Source organism: Curcuma longa, chromosome 1 (genome assembly GCF_044706935.1).
Source record: "Curcuma longa cultivar G26 ecotype Majalengka, Jawa Barat chromosome 1, ITB_CL_G26_1.1, whole genome shotgun sequence".
In the NCBI taxonomy this organism is placed as follows: Eukaryota; Viridiplantae; Streptophyta; class Magnoliopsida; order Zingiberales; family Zingiberaceae; genus Curcuma; species Curcuma longa.
In genome coordinates, this window is record NC_133861.1 from 23,402,325 (window position 1) to 23,425,679 (window position 23,355).

Genomic DNA, 23,355 nt, shown 5'->3' on the forward strand with positions numbered 1-23,355 from the left:
GTCTCGGCACACCTCTTGCTTCACGTGCCAACCTTATGATTTGGTCTCGGGACACCTCCCACTTCATGTGCCGACCTTATGACTTGGTCCCAGCGTGCATCCCGCTTCACGTGCCGACCTCATGACTTGGTCTCGGCCCACCTCCCGTTTCACTTGCCGACCTCATGACTTGGTCTCAGCACAGCTCCCACTTCATGTGTCGACCTCATGGCTTGATCTCGGCACACCTCCCACTTCACGTACCGACCTCATGACTTGGCCTCGGCACGCCTCCCACTTCGCATGCCGACCTCCCGCTTCGCATGTCAACCTCATAATTTGGTCTCAACACACCTCCTGCTCCACGTTCCGATCTCATGACTCGATCTCGACATATCTCTTACATTCAGGATCGACTTTCGACACGTGACACTTAAAAACATGGTCGTTCTACCAAATCGGAGGACACAGAATCAACTCCTCCGAGAAGATAGGAACGTCTCCTTGAATATATATAAACGGACAGAATCTTTCCAAAACGGAACAAGTACATTAAAATATTTTTCAAATGGTTGTTAATACTTCGAAACGGAAAGCAGCTGCTATAAAAAGGTAGCACATGTCCATTGGCACAAGTACGTACACATCTACCCTAATTTCCCCGAGTCATTAAACTCTTTCCTCATGTCGAACCTTAACTTGAGCGTCGGAGTAGTTTGTCGGGGACCCATCCTGATATCATTCTAACCCTTTTTTGATTGTCTTGCAGGCCTCTTCTTCTATTTTCATAGTATCATAGGAGCGTGAATGTCAGTGAAATTTTGAATCAGCGTTTGAATGATCTATCATGTATTGACCAGAATATATATAATATAATATAATATTATTAATAATTTAGATGTTTAAGTTTTGTCTGATTACTCTTAAAGATAGATGATTTTTCCTTTTAATTTATCTATCAAGTGATTCAAAGTACAACAGAAATTGACTTATAAAAAGAGAAGTTATATATTAAATTCATACTTAGCTAAATCAATTCTTTTGTCTAAATATTCATATAATTATATATTTATGTTATTTTCTAGTCTAATAAATCTTGTCATTAGCTTAAGCTAATCGCTCTTCCCTGGCCCCACTATGCTCATGGTGATTTCCATGTTATACAAATGGGCGAACAAATGATGCCGACGTTTGCCCAACTAATCCCTTCTAGAAAGACCCTAATAAACAGTGAAAATGATAGCATTAAATCTACACAAGATAAGAAAAAATAGCCACGAAAATCTTATCACAATACTACTAGCGTAGGGCGTCACTTACTCTGTGATGCGATGTGCACATAAAAAATAATCGGAATTAGTGACAAAATATTCTATCGCTAATTGGAGTTAATGGTCGAATAGTGACAAAAAATTTTCATCATTTTTTTATCACTGACGTTACTTTAACGATGGATTTATAATTCCATCGTAAGTTAGTGACGGAATTATAAATTCCATCGTCAAAATTAACGACGGCATTAAAATCCTGTCGCTAAGTTTTACGACGAAATTATAAAGTCCGTCGTTATATTTAGAGACGAAATTTTAATTTTTGTGATGGAATTTAATTAATTGAGTCGCTAAAAAGGCAAACAAAAATACTATTCAGTCATAGAACTAGCAACGAAATTTAATTTTTCGTCGCTAATTAGTGATAAAAATTTATAATTTCATTGTTAAATATAACGATTTCCGTCGCTAATATTCTAATATTTTATTTTTTTATTTATTTATGTTTACTGTTTACATTTTCATTGACAATCTAAAACTATCACAAGTGATAATTTAATAAAAATAAATAATACTATAATTTATATAATAAATAACATATTCATTATAAATTTTAAATAATATTTACAACACAACAATCGATTGTAATAATTTAATAATTTAATACACGTGGATGAAAAATCACAAAAATTAAGATATTTTCCTCTATTCACTCGTAGAAAAAAAATAATAATATACGGATAGATTCTAAATCAGTTTGCTCATTGATGATTTAGACTAATTTTTTTTTTATCTATGAGCTTTAAAATTGGCATCGCCGTGAGCTTGTGGTCAGGTGTGGATTTATAATCGTTCTGATATAGGATCTGGATTGTATTAAATTAAGTTAACTCATGTGCGAGCATGTCTTACATGTGTCGAATGCTGAACTGATCAAGATAAAATTTATCTAAACAAATCAATTAATGTTTTGTCATTCGAATTCATTTTATTATATGCTCAATTGTATTACGGATGTATTAATATGAATGGTGAAATCCATAACTGCTCGGGTGAAACAGTTGACCATTGATGATTGATTGCTAGCATTTACTACCCTAGGCGATTGGAGGCAATGAATGGTCATTACTTAGTCATTTAATGTATACAAGGGTTGGTGCTCCTATGTAAAAAGATCTTGCTCTTGAACAGAGAAGTAGATACAGAATTCATCCACTTTGTCCTCCCAAAGTTCCTTCTCTCTATCGTGCAATTTTTGCTCGACATACCTTCATGTGATAGCACTCAGGTACATACTCAATTCGCCACAAACAATCAGTGCTTTGTTGTTGACATGCTATTCCTGTTGTATTATGGAAAATAGACGTCCAAAGTAACTTCGAAACACAATCAAAGAGGAGTCAAACATAGGCCTTGACATCTCTCTCCTGCTTAACTGACTTAGTAGCTCAATAGACTCAACAACTAGGTAACTTGGTTAAACAAGACAGTTCGATCTTACAAGTCGACCATATAAGAAAATTCAATTATCTCAAGTACCTCGTACTTTATTATATTATCAGCTCAAGCCATCTCGATAGATAAGTTCGATTTCATTTGTAATTTAAATTTAGACTATTTACTATAATTTTAATAAAATACCTTGGATAAGATTGTGAAATATTGTCCACATGTTTCCCCTTTATTTTTTTTCCTTCTCAATGTTGCTGATTCATAATTCCCCCCCCCCCCCCCCTTTTTGTATCGAGGATTTTTTTAGTGTTGATTTTCCCTCCTTTTTTATTCGATCGCACTCAAAGTGGAAATAGAAAGGGCACTTATGGGCGAAACTATTGTTAATAAAATTAATAATGTTAGTGGGTTGATGAGTTGATAAGTTTTAATTAGGGATAAAAGTGATTATAGAAAGTGTCCATATTCAATGTATTTGGTTGTAATTGAGTTAGTGGATGAGAAATAATAGGAAATGGTTGTAATGCGGAGTTAATGGTTAACGTTGAGGTGTTAGTAGAGTTAGTGGGTCATTAGTATTATGTATTAGCCTATAAATAGGCTACTGCTTTATTAATGAAATGTGTCTGAAAAATTTAGTTTTATCCTCCTTGGGCGTCCTCGACTCTCGTATTTCTTTTCTTAATAGTGGTATCAGAGCAGGTCCATATGGTAGGGGCTCCTAGTGAGGGGTCTGTTGGGACCGTTAAGAGAGATGTGTCCGTTGGAATCCGTACCAATAAAGGGTCCGTTAGGACCGTTAAGGAGGGGCTCCCAGTGGTCTTTTGTTTGAGCGGTATATTGTTGGAATATAATCAAAGTCCCACATTGAAAATACATGAAAAAGATCCTGGGGTTATAAGATGAAAAATATCTCTTTGGTACGAGGCCTTTTGGATAAAATTCAAAAATAAAACTATGTCCAAAAATAAAACCATGAGCGTAGGCCCAAAGTGGACAATATCGTACCATTATGGAGATATATATGGATTTCATCGGATCTAACAGTAAATTTATGTGAGTTATATTCTCCACTACGATCTGTACGCAGAACTTTAATCGAGTTGCCAATTTCTTTCACGGCAAGTACTTTATAATTTTTGAAAGCAGTAAAAGCTTTGGATTTTTCTTGCAATAAATAAATTCATATTTTGCGACTATAATCATCAATAAAAGTAATTATGTATCTTTTACCTCCATTAGAATGCGATGTTATTGACCCACAAATATCTGAATAGACAAGCTCCAGTGCCGCCTTTGCTCTCCAAGATTTCTCTTGTGGGAATTGATTACAGTGTTGTTTGCTAACAATACATTCTTCACAAACTTGAGAAGGAGTTGTAATTTGAGAAAGACCGATCAATATATTCTTCTATTTTAGTATTTTTATCCACTAAAATTTAGATGTCCATAACAAAAGTGTCATAACCATGCCTCATCATCAAATTTTGCTAAAAAACATGAATGAGATGTAGTATGAAGATAAAGTGGAAACATACACTTGGCTATTATGTTAACTTGCGCAATTAAACCCAACTTTGCATCTTGAATGCGATAAACTCCTTCTTTAATAGCAATTTTATATCCATTTCCTTGTAGTTGACCCACACTAAGCAAATTAGTCTTTAAATCTGACACAAAAAGAACATTAGAGATAGTATAGGTAGTATCTCCTTTTGCTTGTATGGTTATCTTTCCCTTTCCCATAACAGAAATTGTAGAGTTGTCATCAAATTTGGCAGAACTGTGAAAGGTTTCATCTAAGTCAGAAAATGTATCCTTCTCTCCAGACATGTGGTTATTGTAGCCTGTATCGAAATATCATACATGTCGTTGAGTTTTCTCTTTCTCATGACATGCCATCAAAAGAGACACTTCTTCTTCTTCTGCAAAGTTAGTCTGATCTCCATTTTGTTTCTTCAAATTAGTATAACATTCTGATCTATAATAGACATACCTATGACATCGGTAACATTCAACATTGGACCGTCTGCTGACTTTGTTCTATTAGTTGTTGAATAATGACCTCCACGTTCTCTTCTTTGAAAATAATTCTCTTGATGCTGATTTTATTGTTGGTTTCCACAATCGTTGTTGTTTCTACCTCCTCTTCCTCGACCTCTGCCTCGTCCTCGTCCTCTATCACTTCTACAATTTGTAGAGTGATTTTCTAATAAAGCCTTCAATGTTTGTTCCTCTTTTTCATATTAATTGATTTTTTGCTCATGAACCAATAATGAACTTTGTAATTCATCAATTGAAAGTAGACTTACATCATTTTGCTTCTTCAATGGCTTAGACAATAAAATTAAATTTTGGTGTCATAGATCGAAGAATTTTTTCGATGATGAGAACATCCTTTGTCTTGTCGCCAAGGATCCGTATTTTGTTGACGATTGTCATCGTTCTTGAAAAATATTCTAAAACTGATTCTCCTGATTTCATTTGAAGCATTTCGAACTCTAAACAAAGTGCTTGAAGTTGCTGTCTCTTAGCTCTTGTCGTACCTTGGTACTTTTTTTCATAGAATCCCAGATATCTTTTGCGGTATTCTTGTAGAGAATGATTTCCAAGATTGAGCAATCAATAGCTTGGAAGAGATAATTCTTTGCTTTAAGATCTTTCAATTGCACATCTGTTAGCGCAACACCTTCTTTCGGAATAGCAGTGGAAGTTAGTTGACGAATCAGTCTTACACGACCGGGGGGGGGGGGGGGGGGAGTCCTCTTTACTTGGCTGTTTTCGTCACTTCTCCATTGATTCTTTTCTTGTCAGTCACCATTCATTCTTGTCAAAGGATAGGACAGCTACAGTAGTTCAGAGCGAAGGGTAAGGAGTGCAAGGAACGGAAAAAGAGTCAAATACGTGTGCGAAGAAAGATAGAGATTTGGCATTGATTTCAGATCCTGATCCGAACATGTGATTTGAGAGGGGCGAGCAGTAGTAGTTGTGATTGGCCTATCTATATGTGCTAAATGAAAGCCTGGTACAGGGTGGAGTTGAATTAGGTGGACTAAGCTTAGAGTAAAGAGAGGTGGCATCTGCCCTGAATCAGTTAAGTATGAGAAGCAGTTCTAGTTTTTGGAATGAGTATAGTTCTCTCATTGGTATCAAAACTAAGAGAGTAGGCAGATCGGCTTGGGCTGGGCATTTGAGGATTTATGGAACCATAGGAATAGTGTTGGATTGCAAGGGTACAAACATAGTCCCATATCTAAAACACATGGGAAAGATCATGAGTTTAAATGATGGAAAAGTATCTCCATTGGCATGAGGCCTTTTGGGGAGAGCCCAAGAACAAAACCATGAGGGCTTAGGCCCAAAGTGGACAATATCATATCATTGTGGAGATGTGAACATTCTTTAGACCCTACAAATAGGACAGACTATATAGAAAAAATCTCTTCTGTAGGTTGAAGAGTAGGCACCCACGGGACCTTAGGCACCAACAGGACCCTTTAATACTTCTCTTCCGTCTGTACGCTCTGCACCTAACGTTCCAACCCTGACTCCTTGTCCAACCTTTGAATAAGGGATTCTGCTACTCTAGAAATCATGACTGTCCAATATTTTTTGAACCTTAAGAAATTCTCCTTGAGCATACTCCAATGGTCATAGTGACCATCGAATCGAGGAATGGTCGGTTGTACAAAATTTTCGGAAGACATGACTCTTTTCGAACTTCTGCTTTGATACGACTAGTTAGATCCAATAAAATTCATATATATTTCCATAATGGTACGATATTATCCACTTTAGGCCCATGCCCTCATGATTTTATTTTTAGACTTTATCCAAAAGGCCTCGTGCCAATGAGATATTTTCCATCTTATAACCCCATAATATTTTTCATGTATTTTTAATGTGGGACTTTGATTGTATCCCAACAATTGTAAATTTTTATGAGAATCATGGAATCAAAAGGCAACTTACAACTGCTTATACACCCCAACAGAATGTATATGCGAGAGGAAGAACCGCACTATTATGAATACGGTGTGAAGCATTCTAACGACAAGTGGTATTCCTAAAATTTTTGGCCAGAAGCAGTTAATTGGAGCATCCATATATTGAATAGAAGTCCCACATTATCTGTTTAAAATATGACACCAGAAGAAGCTTGGAGTAGAAGAAAACCAATGGTTGATCATTTTTAGATTTTTGGATGTATCGCTTATGCTATATTCCAGATGAAAGGAGAAAGAAGCTAGACAACAAAGGTGAAAAATATATTTTTCATGGTATAAGTAATACATCAAAAGCTTATAGATTATATAATCCTTGCACTAAGAAAATCATTATAAGTCGTAATGTTATTTTTGATAAAAAAGACACTTGACTATGGAATCAAAATGACGTTAAAAAAATTATCCCAGTAGATTTTGATGATGATGAGAAAGTACAATAACCTATGGAGGATGAGCAACATGAGGAAGTTTCTCAAAATATTCCTATAACAGATCAAAGTCCAATGAAAGCAGAATCGCAAAGGGCACAACGTGTTTTTTTCTCAGATTGTGACCCTACTATTTTTAGAAGATCGGCATGGATGTCTAATTATGAGGTATTGGTGTAAAGTGAATATGAGAAGTTTTTGCTTGGTGGTGAAGGGCTATAAGTAAGAATTTGTTATTGATTATAGCAAGACATGATACCATCAGAGTGGTAACAGCGATGGCAGCACAAAATTCATGACCTATATTTCAGTTAGATGTAAAATTAGCATTCCTCCATGAAGATTTGAAAGAAGAGGAATTTATCAATCAATATCTTGATTATGTGAAATTTGATAATGAGCATAAAGTTTATAGATTAAAAAAGGCTCTATATGGATTAAAACAAACCCCACGAGCTTGGTATACTCGTATAGAAATTTATTTTTTCTGAAGGAAGGTTTTCAAAAATGCCCTTATGAACATGCTCTTTTTACTAAGATTGAAGATGGAGGAAAAATATTGATTATTTGCTTATATATAGATAATTTAATTTACACTACAAATAGTACATCCATGTTTAGAAATTTTAAAAAATTTATGATAACAGAATTTGAAATGTCTGATCTTGGTATGATGCATTATTTCCTTGGTATTGAAATGGTGCAAACTTCTATTGGAATTTTTATTTCTCAAAGAAGATATGTGCAAGAAATCTTGGACAGGTTTCAAATGAAAGATTGCAATCCTGTAAACACTCCATTTGAGTTTAGAGTGAAGCTACACAAAGATACCTGAGGAAAGAAGATTGATTTCAGACTTTACAAATAGATAGTGGGAAGTTTAATGTATTTGACGGTGACAAGACCTGATATTGTGTATGTTGTAAGTATAATTAGTAGATACATGGATTGTGCTATAGAAATACATCTCTTAGCTGCAAAGAAAATTTTTTGATACTTGCAAGGTACTAAAGAGTATGAGTTATTTTACAAAAAAGGAGAAAAGTCAGGTTTGTTTGGCTTTATAGATAGTAATTATGCAGGAGATTTTGATGATCAAAAAAGTACATCTGGGTACATTTTTATGTTGGGAATAGGAGCTATTTCATGGTCTTCGAAGAAACAATCAATTGTTACATTATCATCCACTGAAGCTGAGTTTGTTGCTGCAACATCTTGTGCTTATCAAGCTATTTGGCTAAAGAAGATTCTTACAGAATTATATTTCAAAGAGGATGGACCTATTTAGATTTATTGTGACAGCAATTCAACAATAAAACTTTCTAAAAATCCAATGTTACATGGTCGAAGTAAACACATAGATGTGAGATATCATTTCTTGAGAAATCTCACAAATAATGAAGTCATTGATCTTGTTTACTGCAGAAGTGAGGATCAAATTGCTGATATACTAACCAAGCCTCTTAAAGTTTTGACATTTCAAAAGCTTAGAAAGCTACTTGGTGTTTCTACATTAAGTTTCAAAGTTTGACTTTTTTTAAACTGATTATTACATTTAGAATATATCAAAGGGAGGGATTATTAATAAAATTAATGATGTTAGTGAGTTAATGAGTTGACAAGTTTTAATTAGGGATGAAAGTAATTATAGAAAGTGTCCATATTTAATGTATTTGGTTGTAATTGAGTTAATGGATCAGAAATAATAAGAAATGATTGTAATGTGAAGTTAGTGGTTAACGTTGAGGTATTAGTAGAGTTAGTGGGTTATTAGTATTATGTATTAGTTTATAAATAAGCTACTTCTTTATCAATGAAGTGTGTCTGAAAATTTTAATTTTATCCTCGATCTCATATTTCTTTTCTTAACAACTATATAGGACTTCTATTCTCTAAATTAGTCTCCTCAAGCTAGTAGGCGAACACAATAAAAAGATAAAGAAAAAGAAAAAAAATATTTATCTTCAAAATTATTTCAGTAAAGTTTAGACATTTAAATTATAAATTAATTAATTAATATCCTCAAGCATTTTCTTTGCACTAAAAAACTATAGTAAAAATATCAATATTAAAAAAAATAAAGATGGAGAAAGAGAGGTGAGGAAAAGATGGGAAAAAAAGACAACTTAAATTATGTAAATAGTCAAAAGATATTTTTAAAAAATCAAAAGAAAACTCTATCAAATATTTTATTTTGATAAATATTTTTATTTTTAATATTATTGTAATAGTTTCGTGTAACAACTACAACTTATATTATACTAACTATCAGTAGCTTTTATAATTATTTTGAATAATTTTGATCAATTTAAAATATTTTTGATAAAATTTAAATAATTCTCATCAAATAGGTAAAGAATATTTTAATATAATAGTATTTAGAATTTAAGATTTAAAAATTTAAAATTTAAAATTTTTTATAATTAAGTAACAATTATTCAAATAATTTCTATGATTATGTAATAATTATTCTGTATCTTTTAAAATAAATTTTTTTATTAATTTTAATAAAATTTAATAATTTAATAAAATTAATAAAGAATATTTTGATATAATAATATTTCTATATTTTAATTTTGAATAAAATAAAATAATCAAAGTTTACAATAACTGCTATAATAAAATTAAAATAAAGGATATTTTTAAAATATTCAATGAAACGTCGTATGATTTAGGATGACTTTTGCTTTTTGTTTTAAAAAAAAAAAAACCCCGCCGCAACTCATTAATCATAAGTTCATAACTCTTTGGATGCAACTTGGCCCTGAATGATTGGTAGCTGAATCATTCAGGGCCAAGTTGGAGCCCGCAGTTGATACGGCCAAGATGCGATCAAATTTGTATTTTTTTAATAAAATTAATATGTTTAAATTTGGATTAGACGATTGTTCTTTTTCTAATTTACCTGTGGCATTAATTTAGTTATTTAGTTAATTTGTTCTATGGCTTAATTGCGAAGAAAAACACACGTAGTAAAATAGTTCATTGTTTTATACATTTATTATTATTATTATTATTATTATTATTATTATTATTATTATTATTATTATTGATGCCTTAGTCGATGTTGAACTACTAGTCGTTGGAAACCTGCCAGTCCTTTTCTACTCGTACGGGAGGAACCAAGGCAGGCGAAGAACCCTAAAAAGATCCATCTCTTCACCACACTCGTAGAAGATCGGTTCTATAAACGCCCAATTCAGCATTTGCATGTCTCTCTTCCTCGATCCATAGGTTCTTCCGCTCCCCATGGAGACCCTCCGGTCCAAGGATCGGTTGGTTGTCGAAGCCTTTGCCGAGTTCGATCCCGCCAAGTCCCTCGGGCTGCCGCCCTCTGCCCCTCTCAAGATCCGTTCGCTATCCGTGTTCGACGCTTCCGAGTCGCAAACCCTTGTCTACATCGGCACCGGTGGCGGTAAGATCATCTTGGCCTCCTCGGTTCCCCCTTCGACATCGTCCGGCTCCGGCGTTGATTCGGGTAAAGGTGCGGTGGAATTTCTTCGATCGGTGTCAGTCGGGTCTGGTATCGTCGAATCAATTCGAGTTCTCTCTGAGATCGGGACGGTCCTTTTGCTCTCGGAGGGGTCGGTATACTTGGTGGATTTGCTCTTGTTGCAGCCTGTACGGAAATTGGGCTTCTTGAAAGATGTGGCGGCTGTTGTGAGGAGTAGTCGGTCTTCGGAGGAGTCAAAATCGGGGCCCTTGAGAGATTGGCTGTCCAAAGCTGAAATTTTGAGCCCAGGGCAGAAGCTTTTTCAGAAATTAGGAAGCAGTATCAGGGCAAATGGCATAGCTTCCAGGATTTTGGAGCCTCAGAGAGGAGGTGATAGCTGCTTTATTGCGGCTGCTGCAGCAAAAAAAATTGTTCTTATGGAGCTCCTTGTACCTGGAAGCACTGATGTCAATTCCGACAGTGGCATTGTTTCAGTACGTCTCAAGGAGGTTCCAGGCATTGATGGGGTTAAGACAATGGCATGGTTGGGGAACTCAATCATTCTTGGTAATCTAGAGGGCTACACACTGTTCTCTACTACTGATGGCAATATCACCCCTCTGTTTTCACTTCCAGAATCTTCAGGACCGCCTCAGCTAAAATCTTTATTTGGAAACAAGGAGGCTCTTATGTTGGTTGACAATGTTGGCGTGATCGTTAACAATTCTGGGCAACCAGTTGGTGGAAGTTTGATTTTCCAATATATACCTGACTCAATAGGGGAGATACCTTCCTATATTGTCATTGCAAACGATGGTAGGATGGATTTGTTCAGGCGAAAGACTGGTGCATGTGTGCAGTCGGTATCATATGCCAAACCAGGTTCTGGATACTGTATTGTGGCAAATGATGATCAGGGCAGAGGAGAAATGATTGTGTTTGCAACACCTTATAAGGTAGGTAAGTTTCAAAAGTATAAAATGACTAAAAGTTTTTGTCTCCTTGATAAATGTTAGTAAGAAGGGACATATTTTCTACTTTGTCATAATTGTATCTTCTAATCCATGTTTGGAAGAAATATTTTATTCTTTTTCTACATTTCCTCGTTCCCTTTGTGTTTATGTTGAATATTGGTTATCTTTACCTGTTACTGCAAATCTTGCTAAATATGACTGAAAACGACATGGACCTATTTCTTAATTTGTAAGGAAATGAGATATGAGAATTTTCTTGAATTATGTTTTCTTCAGGTCAAATAGATGCTGAGTGACAACATAAATAAGTTAGGAAAGCAAATGTTAGAAAACCTAACCAAGTACATTGGTGAGTTATGGGCTAATGAAGAAAATAAGATTAGTTGATTGGGCTACTTTTAATTTGAGCTTAAACATTTTGAGCTGGAGGTTAGATTTGACAATTTATTCAGTCAGCTCCCTTGTCTAAATAGATTATTACAATTGATAGTTCTAATTGTAGACATGATGAGGTGCTGGAAAGGGTTGTTTGTGTGATGGGTAACCACCATTTGGCCTCACATGGTGTTGATTAGTGATGATCCTGAATTATGAGTTGAACTTTGAGTCCTAGGATGTTAAATTTTAAGAATGGGAAATTGTGACACTTTCACTTTAGTCATACATCTTGAGTTGCATGCCAATAAAGAAGCTGTATAACATAGTTTCAAAAACTGAACTGAAAATCGAACAGGACGAGTTCTGAGTCACTAGTTTAGTGGTTGGACCACTGGATCAGTTGATCAAACTGTATGCTGGCCTGGGCGTTGATTCGGCCAAGCCTAATGGTTCGAGTAACCTAAGTTGACTGGTTAAACTGCAAAACTATTAAGAGACAGACAACAACTTGGTAAACCACAATTATACATTCAAGTAATGCAACAACTTAATTTGAGTTGTTGAGGTCAATCTTTGGAGGGCGACAACATCTTGCAGCATGTAAAAGATTAAAGCATGGAATACAGACAACTCGAACTATTAAGAGGTAGACACGAGATGAGATTTGTAGGGCTGCATCCCATTAAAATCCAAAGAAAAAAGCTAAGAAATTAATTTTATCAAGGTACAATGTACCCTTCATGCAATTGTTTTCATAATTTGACATTTTGGCCTCCATGAAAAGACTCGGGTGTTTTTTGAAAAACAACATGAGTTTTCTGATTTTCACAAGATAGGCGGTTGAACCATTCTTTTTTTCAATTTTTTCTTATGTGATCTGTAAGTGAAATCAACTAGGAGAGCAATTTAGGTCCGTTTTATTTCCTGTTCTACTGCTGGATTGGTCAGAATTGAGTAAGTATGCTTTATAAGTTTAGATGAGGGAACTAACGTTAACTGGGACTTTATTTGGGGCTATTGGTTGAGCCTGACAAGTCAATGGGTCATATTTATCATATAAGTTGGTCATGATAGATTCCTTTGCTGGAGGACCTGGATTGTGTGCCAAGTTTGTGAGCTTATAAAAAAACTAACAGTGTAGAAATTTTGGTTCCAAAAAAACAAGATGATAGTGTGCAAAACCATGTTGAGAAAAATGGTTATCTTGGGTGGAACCGTAAAGCCCTAAATTTCCATGTCAATTTCTTTGAACTACCCTCTACATTACTTAGAGTCTTATAAAACATAGTTTTTATTATCAAATGCATGGAAATAGTTTTTGGTTGACATTTGTAATAATCAGACATCTGAATTAGATTAGTGTAACCACTCCCTGAATAATCAGGACTCATGTTTGTGTTGTATACATGAGTTTTAGGTTAGCTGATGCTTGGCCCACTGCGTAGTATATATGTGGTATGCAGGGGCACTTGCAGTCAACAACAAAAGATATTAAAATAATTGTTAAATTGATGTGAATATTGTAAATGACTAATATATATATCGAAGACTAAGAGTAAAGCATATTAATGATTTGAAACAAGTTCACAATCTCAAGTAAGCAAGTGATAAGTAAATTGAAGACCTACAATTCATTATTTCACATTGCTAGAAAACATATGGCACAATAGAATGCATAAGAGAATACCATATATCCAATCAAACAATTTGTAAATATGTAAAATCAAAGGGTTTACAGCAGTAACAAGTGAATAAGGATAATGAAAAAGATGATAGATACCTTGTCATGATGCAGAAACATTTTACATTCTGCAGCAATAGAAGAGGAGAAATTTGTGCGAGCTGCCTGGGCCTGCAGAATATTTTCACTTGAGTCGCTTGAGCTGATTAAGTGGTCTGTCTGGACTATTTTTTTTCCAAAAACACCCACCTGAAGTGGATTACATATTAAGTATGCGTTGTGGTCCACTATCAAAATGCCTAGGCAGCCAGCTGCCTTGGCCCCCTTTAGAACAATGCTTCTGTCTCATTACAAGGCAAGTCAAGATGATTTAGTTGTCATTTGTGCTCTGCCATAAAACTTTCTTCCTGAGTGTAAGCTTCTATTTCTGCCATCTTTTTTTCAAGGGAATTCTATTTTTATTAGATTCAATGGCGTCCTCCATAGTTAGTTTGAATATTTACCAATTAGCATATCTCTTTTTAATCGGGCTGTCCTTATTAAACCAAAAGTTTTTAATGAACATCCATAGTTTAATAGACATCAAATTGCTTGAATTAAGTGAAGTGGAGTTTTTCATCATTTCTGTTGTGTTTAATGTATTTTTTTCTGATTGAAATTCATTTGTCTTCTCAGGTCATTTGCTATCGTAAATTACCAGCTGAAGAACAGATTAAGAATTTATTGAGAAAGAAAAAAATTAATGAAGCTATTTGTTTGGTGGAGGAACTTGAATCTGAAGGAGAATTTACTAAGGAATTGCTCTCATTTGTGCATGCTCAATTAGGCTTCTTGTTGCTTTTTGACTTGCATTTTGAGGAAGCAGTCAACCATTTCTTGCTTTCAGAAACCATGCAGCCACCTGAAATATTCCCATTCATTATGCGGGACCCAAATCTCTGGTCACATCTGGTACATTCTGCTTATTTTTGCAAAAATTTCCTAGTTGAACTTCTTTGAAATATTTCTTGAAGTAAGCCTTGATGATTAGGTTTTCTCTGTTAAGCTGCTAAGCAGTTGAGTCGGTGAGAAACAGTCATTTCTCTCCACCCTTCCTCAAATTCTCTTAGTTTTTAACCTGATATTACATTGATTGGACAAACACACACATATTGTTTAGTTATTCTGTATTGATTCTTTTTTTTATAGCTGCAACTCTGAATCTCATAATTTTTTTCTTCATGAAATCTTCTTTTTTTCATCATTGAAACTTTGAAATATTTTTTTGACTGATACTGATCCCTGGTCTGTTGTGCAATCCCAGAGCATTTGAATGGATGTCTATTGGAAAATTATCACAAACTCTAGTGGGCAATCTCCTTGTTTGCGTGGTCTTGTTATTTGATTCCAAGATGCATTATAATGTGCATTATAATGACCAAAGCCATATGGAGAGTGCAGTGGATAATATTTATTTAAACTAAAAAAATGTTTTATATCCATATTTATTATTATTATTATTGGGTGTCTAAATGTTGTCCTGTCTAGCATGGATGCAATCTTCTCTTTTCTTGTAGGAGGCGAGGAGCCTTAGCCCCTTTTACTGCTGTTAACATGAGATTTTAGAAGTTTAGTGCACAAGAGTCTAGAAAATTGGCTGGCCTATTTATTTTATTATTTAATATTTGATTAAAGATCCAACTATTGTAATATGATTCGAGTAACATGTATTTGTTGGGGGAGTAAAAAAATTCTGAAATACTATGACAAAAATCATTATTTCCCGCATTTAATTAGTTTACAGTATGACTAATTAGGCCCTTGACAATTCTTTGTTGCTGGGTTATTTTCAATAATCTGTTCAGCTCCTTGTGCAGCTTTATTTGCCAAGGACAACTATCTTCCCAATATCTTAAGCTTTTCAATCTCAATATATCAAGCCTTGTTGCAGGACCTTGTGATAATTCTTGACTGTCTGTTGTCCTTTGCATAAGCACTTCAGAGTCACTACTAAGCCTTTAGATAAAACTATCTTCTTCTTTTTATTCTTCCCATCCTTCTTTTCCACCTTTAAGTGCTACACGTAAATCTGCATGGTGACGGTGGATTGAAATGCCTTTGACACTATCATCCCTGTGATTGATGTCTGAACTTTTTTAAAAAAAAATAATTTTCACTTTGTACACTATCTGAACATTATTACGATACAACTTCCTTGAGCCCATATCTACAACCTTCTTTACAAAAAAAAATTGATTGGTCTCACCATTTCTAGGATGTGATTGCCGAAAACTCATTGGCATATACATGGATTGAATAACTACCTCAACTGGTTTTGCACATTAGAATTGTGCATTTAGCTCACACTTAAAATCATCCCGACTATCAGTTCACAAGCGGTAGTGTATCTCATTGTATTATGTACAACACAATTTGACATCGCAATCAATTACATGGTATTAATGCCTATGGCTTCCTTTCTCATCCCTATTGATTCATAGCACATTGATTCAGTGCTTGACATGGTGCAAGCAAGATTAAGAGCATCATTGTTTTCATCTTTGGCTTAAAGAGCTCCCAATTAACAATTTGAATAAAACCCTTTTCTCAAGACATAAAAATTAATGGGACTCCCTGGTATCTTTACTTTGTTGCTCATACCATTACTCGACCTTCATGACGTGGTTACACAAAAGAGGCTTAGACTGCTGAGAGAACTTCATCCTTGGCATCTGTCAAATGCTTAAACTTGTCATATATTATGCCTTCAACTCTTTTTTTTTCACGTGTCTTGTTTGAGGCAATGAGAGAGAGATTGTGAATTATTTTCTCTGATAGTGCTGCAGGGTTATTATTTCTATTGGACCCCACACCATAACGAGCAAAGTCACCCTCTCATTAAGTGGAATGTTCAATACAGACACGGTGATGATTTGGGAATAAGGAGCTGCATTTGCCAACCTATGTAGCATTACCCAAGGAGTATTTGCTCCATTGAATGGCTCTTAATCATAGAGCTTGTGCAAGCACCCATGCATACACACAAAAGATTTCAAGGCATTCTCTGTCAAAGTAGTATCTTAACTACTTTTCGCTAGGAAGATCAAACCTCTATGGCCTTTGAACAAATAAAAGCTTGAAACCAACCTACCGCTATCAGAATGATCGACCATAGTTCAATAGGGCTTGTCTTCTTGACATTCTCCCCTACACGGAAGACACTCATGTAAGTTAATCCTTGACATAGGCTCATATGCCCTGCCATGGGATTATTATTTCCATTGAACCCTCATTCATCCTCTCATCAAGTGAGATGTCTAATATGAATATAGCGATCACATCCTGCATGCACAAATACAAAATGTTCTATTGGAAGATCACACCTTTGTAGACCTTGAACAAATAATCTTGAAACCTACAACGGCAGACATGAGTCATAATAATAAATTCTTAGCTCTTATCATTGCATACCCAAAACATGAATAACCATAAAGTGTGTATTTGGTTATTCTAAGGGTTCGTTTATTTATTCTATGGGTGGTTTGGACATGCTTCTCTAAAGAATGGTTTGAGATCTGGTGGCCTAGTCAAAATGTATTGTTTTGATAAATTATCAGAACATGATATTGATTGGCCTGCACGAGTAATCTTTCCTATATGCCAATGAACGTCATGTTGGCCAACACTTGACATGTGTTGGCGCGCTACTGGCATCAATATGAATTCAAGTAATGGTTATTGTTTTTTACCTTTTATTTCTCTAAAGTTTTAATTCAATTAATTATTTAAATTATATAATTTTATTTTTATAAATAAGTTTACTTCAAGATAATTATAGGAGTGAAACTTATATGAAATCATGAATTTATTGCAACATGTGGTAAAAAAAGTGTAAATTCATTTTCAATTCAATTACTAATTGGTAGTCACTTTTAAACATGCTGGCATATTTTAATGCATTCTGTAGCATGTTGCATACTGGTACAATATAATATGAGAAATTTTAAATTTTAGTTTATTTGACCATTTGATTGTTGTAGTTTTTTTTACTTTAAACTAAGTGAAAAAGATATTAAAGGACTAAAACACGCTTAAATTCTTTTTAGAATGCTTAAATGGATATGTTAATGCTTACCAAGTGTCAGCACAATAAGTAAAGTGAGGATTGGAATTCTAGCATGGAATGGTACTTTAAAGCTTGCCCCTAGCTTCTCTCTCTTCTTTTTTTTCCCCTTCATTTTCTTCTTTCTCAACTTTTTGACACTGATACACGCTGACACTTGACATTTGTGTCTTGGTATGTAAAGTGTATCGGTCTAATCAACTTCTGTAATTTCAGCACAGTCCAAGATGTTAAACCTGGCCCCCCAAGGTCTTCTAGCATACAAAGCACTTTTAGAATGAGAAAGGTGCTTTTATAAATACATGTTTATTCATTAACCTAAAGATTTATCTTTTCAAGTCATTTTCCCTTTGTAGGTGTGAATCTGAAAATTTGCTATCTGAGTGAAGATTTTAATAATTTCAAATATCAATATAAATTTATGAAAGAATTTAGTGATATATTTATCTGATAATGTTCCCAATTGTGTGACAATATGATAGTTTACGTTATTACATGAGTCAATTAATGAACTAATATAAAAATTAATTTATGCATGTCTTCCATCATGACTGAACTTGGGACTAAGTAATATTATATGCATGTGTATTTGATTAATGACTTGTAACCAACAGAAACAGGTAGTTCTGTCTTGTATGGTATATGGGTGCTTCTGTTTTTGTTTTTTTTTTTTGTTTTTTTCTGAATAAGCACACCATTGTCTATTATATGTCATCATCACAACATCAAAGAATTGAATTACACTCCATGAACTGATCACTCTTCATTTAATATACTACATCTTCTACATGGTAGTTATAATAATACGGCTTGTAATTTTCAGGTACCAAGGAACCGGTATTGGGGGTTACATCCTCCACCTGTACCTATTGAGGAAGTAATTGATGATGGACTAATGTCTATCCAGCGAGCTATATTCCTAAAGAAAGCTGGTCTAGACACAGCTGCTGATGAGGATTTTCTTTTAAATCCACCCAGCAAACATGATCTCCTGGAGTCAGCAATTAAAAATATTATCAGGTATCTTGATGATGCTATTTCCAATGAACTGCTTTATCTTGTACCATGGACTTCTGATATAACTCTCAGACAGATATTTTTCCTCATAATTTAGGTATCTACGTATTTCTCGGGAGAAGGATTTAATTCCTCAAGTGAGGGAAGGAGTTGATACACTTCTGATGTATCTCTATAGGGCACTCAATCTTGTTGATGATATGGAGAAGCTTGCTTCATCCGAAAACTATTGTATTGTGGTATGTTTTATCCCATAATACATGATTTAATTCACTTGTGGATATGTCACTAATAATCTAATAGGTTATGCTAGTTTCTCTATTTTGTATTTAGCATATCATTGTCTAATAGTATTTTTTCTTATTGGAACAATTGTAATGATGAGTTGGTCTAAATCTCTAACAAATATTTTCAGGAGGAGTTGGAAATGTTGTTAGATGACTCAAGGCATTTAAGGACACTTGCATTCTTGTATGCTAGTAAAGGACTGTGCTCACAAGCTCTCACTGTTTGGCGGATCTTGGCCAAAAATTATTCTACTGGATTGTGGAAAGATCATGCTAGTTTGGTAGAGAATGAATCCCTAGATTCTTCTATGGATTCAAGTTCCGGTCCAATGATTGCTGCAACTGAAGCTTCAAAGCTACTTCAAGAATCATCTGACGAAGATCTCATTTTGGAACATCTTGAATGGGTTGTTATATTTGATATTGTGCTAAAAATTAGAGTCTATAATGCTAGACTTTTTGAGTTGTTTCTTAACACATTGTTGGTTGTTGCTATCTTAGATTGCAGATATTGATCAGGAACTTGCAATTGAAGTCTTAACATCAGAGAAAAGGGTCAATCAGCTTTTGCCTGGTACTTCCATGCTTAAACAAACTGGTTTCCTATTGTTTATTTTGTAGTTGCAATTAGATAGCTTCTCCTTTATTAACCACACACTAGGAAAGTAAATAGGGAATCTATCTGTAAAGCCAAAGTCAGATTTTTTTTCATATTACCTCGGATATAGTCTTCGAAGTGTGAACAGTTTATTTGACAACCCAAAATCTGTAGGATTGGGTTGGACCGGCTAGAGGGGGGTGAATAGACGGTTTAACAGAATCACACAAGTCTTTTAAAACAAAACTTGGTTGCAACTGGATCGTTGCTTCCAAGGTAGTTAACACTCAATAAGAACTCCTTTAGGCGGAGAAGCCTTTACAATTGTAGCACAGAGACTTAGATAGTAAAATATAAAGTAATTGATGATTTTACTTCTAAAACTCTAAGTCTTATTTATAACTTAAGAAAATAGATTTGGATCGTTGATCGTAGATGAACTTCCTCTTGGTCGTTGATCCATTGATGCGATCCTAATCATTAATCGGAGATAACTTTAAATCTCAAACGTTGATTTGATAAAAGACTTTCAAACTTCCAATTTGATAAGCCTCCAACGTTAATCTCCAAAGTTAATCTCCAATTAATTAGCCTTCAACGTTTAAAATGTCTTTAACGTTAAGAGATGCACGTTGCACTCTCCAATTAGCCATGCAACGTGGTTAATTAGTCTCCAACGTTGCACTCTCCAATTAGCCATGCAACGTGGTTAGTTAATCTCCAATTTAGCCCTGCAACATTAATTCTCCAATGCACGTGCAACATTAATTCTCCAATGCATGTGCACATGCATGTGTAACTTCTAACTTGGTCAAGCTTGGTCCAAGTTAAATGTTGACTTGGTCAAAGTCAACTTGGTTGACTTTTTGTAGGTAGATTTTTTAGATGATTTCTAGCCAATCGGAGTTAGGCTCACCCGAACCCGATTCCGGCCTTTCGCCCCTTGAGTGTGCTTCCTCCCGGCTTCTCGTCCCTCGGACGTCACGCACGTCCTTCTCGCTCCACCGGCGTACTCTTCCGTAGCTTCCACGTCCCTCGAATTGCACCGAGCCCGTCGGCTCACTTCCCCGCGCAACCCTTCTCGTCCGTTACGTCTTACGCTCGACTTCCTCTGTACCTAAGTCCCTGCACACTTAGCAAAGAGATTAGAACAACATAGGTCCTAACTTAACCTGGTTGATCACATCAAAACTAACCGGGGCACCAACAAAATCATGAAAGATTACTCCTGAACATAGTTCACATTGCCTTGGACCGGCTAGTGATGCGGTACAACAGTAATATTCAGGTCATTTAGTAAATATCTAATCCACTCTATGAACACATTGGGTGATTGCAATGGATCTCATGTCACGTTCATAAAATCTTGATGTCTAATTTATGTTTGATATTAATTGCATAAACATGGACGTTGAGGATTGGGATGGAGAGATTATACACCTCAAGTCAGTGATCAACTCAATATTGTCTGACCATATTTGAATAAAACATGATCCCAGCCATTTCAAGCAAATGGGATCACCATTTCATTTCTCTTGTGAAATTTTCGGCTAATTAACTATAGCAAATAAAGTGCAGATCTTTTGTGGTGATGAAATGTTTGGATTTAATCATGCAAAAGTGTGACCATGTTGGAATGAGCACCAAGAAATGTTTGGAATGACCTTTAACGGATGCGGATTAACATGTGTTTCTTTTATGTTATAACAAATTCGTCTCATTGTTTTTTCCTAATAAAAAATGTGATTCTCAATATTTTTCTAATTAACATAGGATTGTCCGCTTCTACTTTGTTTTATAAACTGTAGGTGCTTCAACACAAGATGTATGTGGTCACAGTAAAGAGTTACTAGGTGCAGGTTTAACTGAAATTTGTTGAACATTTGGTTCTTATATGTATCTATAATTTCAATTTATATTTAAAAGGTCAAATGTCCTTGGATTTGTGTATTTGAGAGTCAATTTCGTTGTCAAAAAATTCTGACTCATTTGTGATTTTCTTGTTCTAGAAGAGATATAAATTATGGTAAAATATATGGTTTTTTTTTTTGCTATTTTGTTACTCATTATTACTGTATTTTTTTGCTAATGAACTTTGACTATTCCTTCACAAATATCCTTTTATTCAGAAAACCTCTTGCATGACATGCTTGCGTGCAGAACCTAAGCGTATTGTCATTTTGTCACCATATAAGGATCTAGGTCTCGTCCACATATGCAGACATGTCCATTGGCATCAAAAGATCAGTTTCCAATGTTTCTTAAATTCAATCTAATAAGTTTATATAGCAGATTTGTGTATGTATGTTTCTACACTACACAGATTTGCACAGATGCTTCTTACACTAATTTTTGTATAGTTTCTATTGTATGAACAATATATCAAATAAAGTGTTTTAAGTCTCTTAAATGTATTGATCATTGTAATTTTTTATATATTTGTTCTTTAAATTTTTTATCCAAGATAATTAGCACATTATGATTAGTAGGGATCATTTATTTTCTCATTATGATGATTGCAGAAAAAGTTCTTGCTTCTGTTGATCCAAGAAAGGTTGAGATCCATCAGAGGTAAAATTTTGCCATTATTCTTGAGCTCTTTTACTTATTTGTAAATGATTTTCAGTTTGAAGCTCTTAGCAACAATTACACTACTATTACTTTGTTCCCTTTTCAACTTGATATAAAGTCCCAATGTAATTTGTTCATCTTAATTGTACATCTATTGTGATTTATGCTGCCAACATCATGCACATGAGTAACTGCAGAAACTCTTTCTAATTTAGAAATAATTAAAGACATAGGTTTAGGATTCAATTTGAGGTGAGTCAGAGGATTAGGGTCAGGAATGGTTTAAATGACTATTGTAGTGGATGCACACATGATCAAAAACCGATGACTGTGGAATCAGGAATGTGAATGATTAGTTTATGTATCATTTGATTTATGTTAAATATAGAAATTTCCATGCCCTAGTTTAGTCTCATATGAAGAGTTGTAGATTAATGAAGAGTTTTAAAGCTTGGATAAGTAAACTATTATTAACATAAACTTAGACATTTAGGCTAGATTGACTGGACCTAATAAGTTAATTAATTTTGGGCAAGTCATTATATAATGATACCAAGTAGATCAAATCCGCATGACCAGGTGTATGGCATGGATTGTTTTTATGATGGTGAAGCTCCCATTGGATTTTACCTGCTGCCCATCAGGATGATTCTGAGCGGTGGATTTTGTGTTTTAGACAAACATGTCAAACCTTGTGTAGGGTAGATCATCACATCCTAGTGTCTTACATGGAAAGTTGTGGGCCAATGAGGGGAGTTTATAAGTTTAGATTTGCTATTAATTTGAATTTAAGCATTTTTGTCCGAGTTGTTAGATAATTGGTCAGTTCTGTTTATGCAAGTGATTACATAAATACTAGAAGAAAAAAAATGATTTAATACATGATGGTTAAATGTGAATGATGAATTATTAATCATATCTATGTAGATGCACCTTCATGATAAATTTTTTGTTATGATCAACCACCCACTCCATACTACAAAAAACATCTGTAAAGGAACTATAAATTGCTCGTGATTTCTCCATTTGTGAACGACTATGCCCTAGACTATATGGTCTGCATATATAACAATGAGTGTCATCAGCGGTTCACATCAAATCAAATTCAAGCAGAATTGGATTGCCTTCACTGGTTCACATGAAATCAAATCCAGGCAGAGTGGAATTTGATCCAATG

General features: G+C 34.7%; 1 protein-coding gene across 2 annotated transcripts in view; it reads left to right on the forward strand.

Moving 5' to 3' along the window:
- Positions 1–10,265: 10,265 nt before the first annotated feature.
- Positions 10,266–23,355, forward strand: part of LOC141848432 (vacuolar sorting protein 3) — a 31,737-nt gene continuing 18,647 nt past the window's right edge. For both annotated transcript variants that reach the window (XM_074700089.1, XM_074699430.1), the window contains exons 1-7: positions 10,266–11,526; positions 14,279–14,554; positions 18,529–18,725; positions 18,820–18,961; positions 19,138–19,416; positions 19,511–19,583; positions 22,130–22,178. In XM_074700089.1, coding sequence (XP_074556190.1) covers positions 10,387–11,526; positions 14,279–14,554; positions 18,529–18,725; positions 18,820–18,961; positions 19,138–19,416; positions 19,511–19,583; positions 22,130–22,178 — 2,156 coding nt within the window. In that variant the 5' untranslated portion in view covers positions 10,266–10,386. The remainder of the gene's footprint in view (positions 11,527–14,278; positions 14,555–18,528; positions 18,726–18,819; positions 18,962–19,137; positions 19,417–19,510; positions 19,584–22,129; positions 22,179–23,355) is intronic.